Consider the following 7,321-nt stretch of genomic DNA (forward strand, 5'->3'; position numbering starts at 1 on the left):
CTGCTCACTTTAGTAATCCAGGAGGAGGGCTAAGCCAGCCCTTCTGATACTAAATGCACACAATTTAGGGTGGGTTGTGGTTTTTTTTTCCAACAGCAAGAGTTTTGGATCACTCTTATTCATCAGCAGTAATTGCTCAAATTATCTTCAGACTTCAAGACTTGACTACATCTAATCTCGTAGTAGCAATAGTACAGTCATAACGCTGCTACCTAAATATACTTGACAAGATATTAAATCAATCTACTGTAGAACATCTTGCCGCACTGCGATAGCGACATTAGTACTTGAAATTAGAGATGAAACTTTCTCTGTTAGTTGAGCCAATCCATGAATAAGCTCCCAAGACTCAATACCCATACCATTAGTGTCACCCAACTCGTTCTTTCAGTAACCCAGTTCCTCCCCATCTTAGTCTCTGACACAGGAGACATATCCCACATGCCTGCACCCTAAAAACATGGAAAGGCCTTTTCACAGCAGCCGCTCTTCACATGGCACTGCCCTACCTGCTCACACTCCCCCTGCAGCCTTGTCTTGCCACCAGGTCAAGCCCAGGGAGGGCTCAGAGGCTGCTGCTTCCTGGCCATGGGCCCATCACCCACACTGGCCCCTTCCAATTTGCTTTTAAGCAGTGTAAAGCTTTAATAACCCCACCCTACACACCCTCTAGTGCAGAAAGCCTACCTGTACATGCACAGCTCTTCTCAAGTCATGTGTTTTCAAGTTATTTGTTCAAGCATGGCTCTCTCACTGTATTTTAGGACTCATGGTAGCGAGCTCTGAATCTTTGGATCTCCTGTTAGTGTAGTAGCATTAAAGAATAATTGGAAAAGAAGGTGTTAGGATTTTCTTTCTTAGTATTTCCAGCAGCACATCATAGAGTATCAGATTCTCAGAAAAGTTCAGGATTAGAAACCAGAAAACACAGGCTTGCTTAGACAGCAAGGGAGGGCACTCCTGCAGCTTTGAGAAGCACCTGACTCAAGGATCCCTGTCAGGAATGAAAGCAGAACAGCTTTAAAGTGATGTAAAAGTTTATTTGACTGTAACTGATGGCTGTGTTTTCAGGAGCTCTCAACGCCCTGCAGCCATCAGTATTCCCTGCTCATTGGTATTTTCAGCAGAAGTAACAGCCACATAAAACAAAAGACGAAACGGATCCCGAAACAAACCATTCCCAAAAGGAAACCAAAAAAAAGCATTTCTCCTTTAAGTTCACCCAAAGTTTAATTTTGATCTAAATATTCCCAAATGAGAGGAGTAAAAGACAAAGCAAGTGGGTTTCCGAGGAAGGGAAGTACGCAGAAGGCAGCAGCAACCCAGAAGGATGTAGGTGCCCTTCACGGCAGCACCAGGCATCATGCAGCAGCTCTCTGTAGGAAGGGATTTGTTGTATGCAAGCTGGTCCCAGATAAGCTTGAGACAAGATGAGCTATCCGTAACAGACTGAAAAAGCAATTTAAAAATATAAAAATATTCCATGCAAATGGTTCAAAAAGTTTATTGAATATTTAATTTACAAAAATCATATCCCTATGAGGTGTTCTATGCAAAATTGGATAAAATAAATTGCATATAAAACCCAACCCTAGTAATGCAAATACAACACAGAAATGAGACCATGGAAAGGAAAAAAAATATGTAATAATGACACACATGACATTCATTAAGGATTGTCCCAACCATCCAAGAATTGGTTCACCATGATGCCGTTTTCCTAGATACATTATACATTTTACCATTTTAAACAGGTCTTCTATATTCTGTTGGTCCAAATTCATAGTTTATAAAAACTCTTTGCATTCCTTCTTAGCTACTACACAGTTCTGCCATTCCCATTTAGACCAGGAGGTGGAAACAGACAGTACAGACATTGAACATGTGCACTATTAAATGCAACTTGCTATCTTTGGTAGGGACCCTAAACCTGCAGTGAAGTCAGCTTTCTAGAACGACAAGAGTTTCAGTTTTGGCAAAGAACCGGTTTAATTCTGTTCTTTAGTAGAACATCACTGGCAGTTTCTGTTGAACACACAAGAAGTACAGTTGTCTCTTGTATGGTTTAAAAATGGAGATCACTTATATGGGTTTTAAATCTAATTACTTGTATTCACATTCCTTGACTCAAATATGGTTACATAAAACATCATTACTGCACAGCAGGCCATTTCTCGTACGAACAAAGGATGTATTGCACACACAACAACTGCAATTCCATCCTGCCTTTTTTTCTCCTGTTTACAGCACCAAGACTATTCCTATAGGTAGTCACACAGATTTGGATACCAGTTTCCCTCTGAACAAGTAGGAATCTTGCTGTGTGACTCAACACTTCTGTAGTAACTTTTCCAAGTTCTCCTGGGAAAGAGAGGGGTGACACAAAACCAAAAAGTAATTCAGGACAATCAGTGCTGGAGTGTTTGCAGCCCTCCCTGGGATAACACGAACAGGAAGAGCAGGATCAGGAGAAAAAAAAATTAGAAAATACCAATGCAAGAGCCAAGGAACTTTAGTTTAAAAGAGAAGGAAAAAGTAACCAGACTGTTTCCTTCATAACATTAATATTCCATAAATATCAGACAGTATTTGATTAACTGCCATTAGCTGCAACTTTCAAGCATTTTCTTTGCTTTTTCAAGCACTATCTAGAAAAGAAAAGACAAAATTATGCACCTCCCCAGTCCTCCCCACTTCTGCTTAGTGGAAATGCAAATAGCCTGCATAGCCATGATCTTCTTAGCTGAAAACATTTAGTGGAAGACTAAGTAGACTTAAACACTAAGTAAATCTGCTCACTCATGAGTAAAACATGCACTATTACAACAGAGAGCTAATTGTCCTCGAAAAGGCTTTTTATGACAATTGCTAATTTGGCAGAGAAGTGTTTCCAAATGCATGAACATCACTTTAAGAGCCTTAGTGAAGAACATGGTAGTTACAATATATTAGCGATTTCTGTGGCATAAACATTTTAAAAAGCATCAGCAAAGTATTAAATATAAAAGCAATATGTATATATCCCTCCATCCTCAGAAAAGCATCATGATTTGTAGTGTATTAAGTCAGATTTATTGACTAGGGAATTAAGGCATAACCAGTAGACAATAGTCTTTATTGTCTCAGTTCCACATAATTTGCGGGGAACAACCCGTATCGGCCTTTGCAGACACCCCTCCACCAGCCGTCATCGATCATTTCTATGTTTGTGATGATGTCATCTGGGTCAAAGGAAATCTCGTCATCGCCCGCTGGAGAGAGAGTTGAAGCAGCTCAGTATTTGCCCAGGAGCAGTCCACGCTACAGTCCCACCTATCAACCCACCATCACTGAATAAACAGACACCCATCACCTTCCTCTCTCATCAGGGCACTGGGCAGTGACAACTTCTAAAGCTGGATGCTTTCTCATCCTCTGAAGTGATGAGGTGGTCAGTTCTTACCTACTGCATTTTGGGTGCATTTCTAACTTAGAGCAACGTTTGCTACCTAACACACTAAGAACCACTTTACTTTCTTGATATCTCCACAGAGTTAACCCCTCAAGATTTTAAACAACTACATATGCCAAGGGTTTAACTAGAGTGTTAACACTTGGTTAAAAAAAGATTTTGAAAACTCCCGCCATTTCCAGGGACAGTGACTAGTAGTTTTCAGAAGTCTCAATGCTACTGCTAAATCACTAAATTCCTAATTCTTCATCTCTTCATTCCATATATTACTACAAGGCAAAGGAAAAATCCAGACTTATCTGTGCAGAACTGGGTTTTCAAAGACAGGGTTAAAAACAAAAGGTTTGCTTACCAGCTTGATAATCATAAAGGGCTATGGCTGTAATTCCAAGTTCATTTTCATATTCATCATAAGCATTTTCTTCTAAAGAGAGAGAGAAGAAGAAAAATTAAAAGCACAAAGCACACTATCTATCACCTGGAGTTCTTTTCTGTGGTGGTGCTCCTTTAATTCTACTGCCAACCGACACAGGAAGCAGGGAACAAACTACACAAGATTTCAGCAGTGCTGACATACCTCCTGAAATTGACATTTTTCCCTAAATCACACACAACTGAAGCCTGAACGGAAACATTCACAAGCAAGCATTTAATACAGTATAAAATAAAATGATCAGCCTTGTAACACTTTGTAAATTTTGACAGAAGAACTGAGCCCAAGATCAGTGTAACAGAACATTTAATACCTTGTTTAGTGTGCATGTTGGGGCTGGGGGGAGGGGGGAGGAAGGCGCCTGTTTAAAATGTCCAGGTTTTCATAGCAGAGCAAGCAGTCTTCACCCCTCACTTTGTAACCAGAAAAGATGAGAAAAACAGGAATTCGAAAGAACTGTATTCTTTCAGTTTCATTAGTTTCTGACATCCTTACTCCACTCCATCATAGGCACACAACATATCACATCAATTTCAAAGTCCAAGAATTGCTGACAGAATTTTTTGCTTGGTAGGCCAGCACTGGCTTAACACACATCTAATCTCCATCGCTGTGCTTTTTTCTCAAGATGAGCTGCGTTATGCAGGATGCAAATGGTTACCCCTACTTTTCGCTTTGAACTGACAACCTAGTGTAATTATGCCAACATCAGCTCACAAAAGTTAAGTAATCTCAACCTTGCTCTAGCCAGATCTCCATTTCCTTATTAAAATTTGTTCATGGAAAATCTAAAAGGCCTCATCAGACTAAGACTTGAGAAATCTAGGACAGTGTGCTACCAGCACAACTATCCATTAAGTCACTGCCCAAGGAAATCTTTCTCTTAAAGGGTTTCAATATCAGAAACAAACACTGTACCTGCTTGGTAATGGTCTCCTGCCCCTGCCACCTCGTAGACAGTCTCTGGTTCATATTCTGCCTCTCGCTGACTCGCTGCTTCTTGGTAGTCTGACTCTGCAGCTTTGTAGCCAGACTCTGGCTCACGTGCAGCTGAATACGTTGCGCTGGAATTTTTGTAGGCAGTCTCTGCTTCATAGGAAGCTGCATCCTGCAGAAATACACGTGGGGTTCGTAAGGGTTTTGTAAGAAGGGTCGTAGGCTTAGGGTCAAAAACCAGGAGACTGATTCTAACAGACCTCGTAAACTGGGCTTGAGGGTGCCTTCTGTTCAGCTGGCTGTGTGGTAGGAGATGGTGGTGGAGTTTGTTTTTTGGCTTTAGCTTGTTCCTTAATTGAAGGGAAAGAAAAACTTCAGTGCAGTTTAATTACAGAACAAGAAACAATCCCCTCCAGTAAACTAGACAAAGTATATTCCACAAACTGATATGAGCAGGGAGCAGAAGAGGACTGGACTGGCTGGATCATTAGACCTGTCTGAAGGTTTAGACTGGCTGTAGAGTAGAGCCTCAGAAATAGTGAATGAAGTGAAGAAACAAAAACCACAACACATATATGTGTTTAAAAACAGAGTACCCAATGTTCTTTGGCACATTTCCATAGGAGCTGCAGGGTTTCTCTGTTCAATATATTAATCCTGTTCATTAGCTGGCTGGGCCTCATGTCCCATTTTAGCATGAGTTTAGAGAACCTGAAGCCTGCATGTTCTAATTATACAACTGATATATTATCTTTGATGAGAAATGACCCTGCAAGCTCTTACATGTCTGCAAAGCACCTGTCAAGGCAAAAGACTGAAGAGCGTAGACAAAATTAAGTCCTACATACTGACAATACAGGAATTCAAATGTTCAGAAGAGTTATACATGATAGAAATAAAAGCAGTATTTCTACTGTATTCTGTGACACAAAGAATGTGGATCTGAATCAAGTGGTGCTCAAGCACTTCACACTGTGCCATCCCACCTGTGAATTGGAGGGCAAACCCACAATCATTAGAAAGCCAGGATACCACAGCAGAAGAAATGGTACTTGGCTTGCACAACTTAAAAACAAACAAACAAACAAAGTCTGCAAGCTAGCTATATAACTATTTCATTTTGCTTCTCTTTACCATAGGAAAAAAGAAAACTGTAGACCTAGGACCAAGCTTTCTTCTTTATTAGGGGGGAAAAAAAAAAAAAAGAAGAGAATACATGTTATGGGAGACTGCACTATAGTTTTTTAGATCCATCAAGCCATAACTCCCTAAAGGGTCCTCAGGAGAAACTGTAGTCCAGAGATGAAGTGATAGGACTCTGTCACAAAAAAATTCTGCCTTTCCTTTGTCATGGCTCAGAGAAAATACATCTAACAAAGAATCAAAGTGTGTCTTGAGAACAGAGGCAGCTTTGAAGAAAACTCAAAGCTCAGTGCTGTGCTTTCTGGGAAAAAAAAATTAAAAAAAATCTGACCTGATGCAAGCCAGTCCTCCCCCACTTTTAACTCCTGTGCTGCAGATAAAAAAACACTAAAATGATGTTTATTAGAAGTCAAATCTAAGTTTGGGGACAAAATAAATATTATCAATCCATTAACAACGTCAAAGACTGCAACAGTTTGAATAATTTGTCCTAGGAAATGGGTCTCTGCAATCCAGAATACAGTTTAGGATAGCCACACTGTAATTGCCATAAAACATTAAAATTGCATGGTCCCCTCTGAGGCTGGGTTTCTTCCACACTGAACTGCCCCATGTGGAAGAGCATCCTGCCTTACTCTCTAAGGTACCAGAGGCTGGCTAAATCACAAGGCACCCACTGCTTCAAAACAGCAGTTAAAGAAGAGCTCCCTGAACACCAGTTGACTACGTGACATATGTGGAAAGCAAATCAGAACCAGGATTACCAGTAAACAGGGTTCTTGAAGGAATGCGGTCCATATGTACGTTCACACTGTGGGAGTACGTATGCCCACACACTTTAAGTGTGAGAACTTTCTGTCTGTGCAAGGAAGTTCACGTAAAGAAATAAAGGTCACTTAAGTCAAAAGTCCATCTCCACCCTCTACAGTATCTGTGGATGGTGTGCTTACATCCCTTCCCCTTTTCGTGCTCAGCTCGTGAGAAAGTGGCAGCACACCCAGTGCCATTTCAGTTTCCCTTTCACCTCGTCCCCCTCCATCAGTGTCTGCAGAACCACACAATTAACCATGGACATGTTTGGTCTGGAAGAACGTTAATCATCTGGTTACGGTGAAATTTAAATACCAGCTTTGGAAAAAAACCCAAAACTTCACATGTGTCCAGGCAACAGAATCTCTGATGAAGCACAAGAAAAAAATCGAGCATAACGGCTTGAATTTAACCCACACTTACAGCAAAAAAACCAGTAAAGAAACAGTGATTTCTGAGAGAGAAGTGTGGGGGGAGAATACATAACAGTTCAGTGACTCATGAGAACCTGTGTTACTACACTTAAACCATTCTGGAGAACTGCTTCC

At 40.7% G+C, this 7,321-nt stretch overlaps 1 protein-coding gene across 2 annotated transcripts in view; it reads right to left on the bottom strand.

Moving 5' to 3' along the window:
• Positions 1–2,675: 2,675 nt before the first annotated feature.
• CTTN (cortactin) overlaps positions 2,676–7,321 on the bottom strand; it is a 20,565-nt gene continuing 15,919 nt past the window's right edge. For both annotated transcript variants that reach the window (XM_010194824.1, XM_010194825.1), the window contains 4 exons: positions 5,081–5,170; positions 4,803–4,992; positions 3,804–3,875; positions 2,676–3,251 (listed from right to left, as the gene is read on the bottom strand). In XM_010194824.1, coding sequence (XP_010193126.1) covers positions 3,115–3,251; positions 3,804–3,875; positions 4,803–4,992; positions 5,081–5,170 — 489 coding nt within the window. In that variant the 3' untranslated portion in view covers positions 2,676–3,114. The remainder of the gene's footprint in view (positions 3,252–3,803; positions 3,876–4,802; positions 4,993–5,080; positions 5,171–7,321) is intronic.

Source organism: Mesitornis unicolor, unplaced genomic scaffold (genome assembly GCF_000695765.1).
Source record: "Mesitornis unicolor isolate BGI_N332 unplaced genomic scaffold, ASM69576v1 scaffold16011, whole genome shotgun sequence".
In the NCBI taxonomy this organism is placed as follows: domain Eukaryota; kingdom Metazoa; phylum Chordata; class Aves; order Mesitornithiformes; family Mesitornithidae; genus Mesitornis; species Mesitornis unicolor.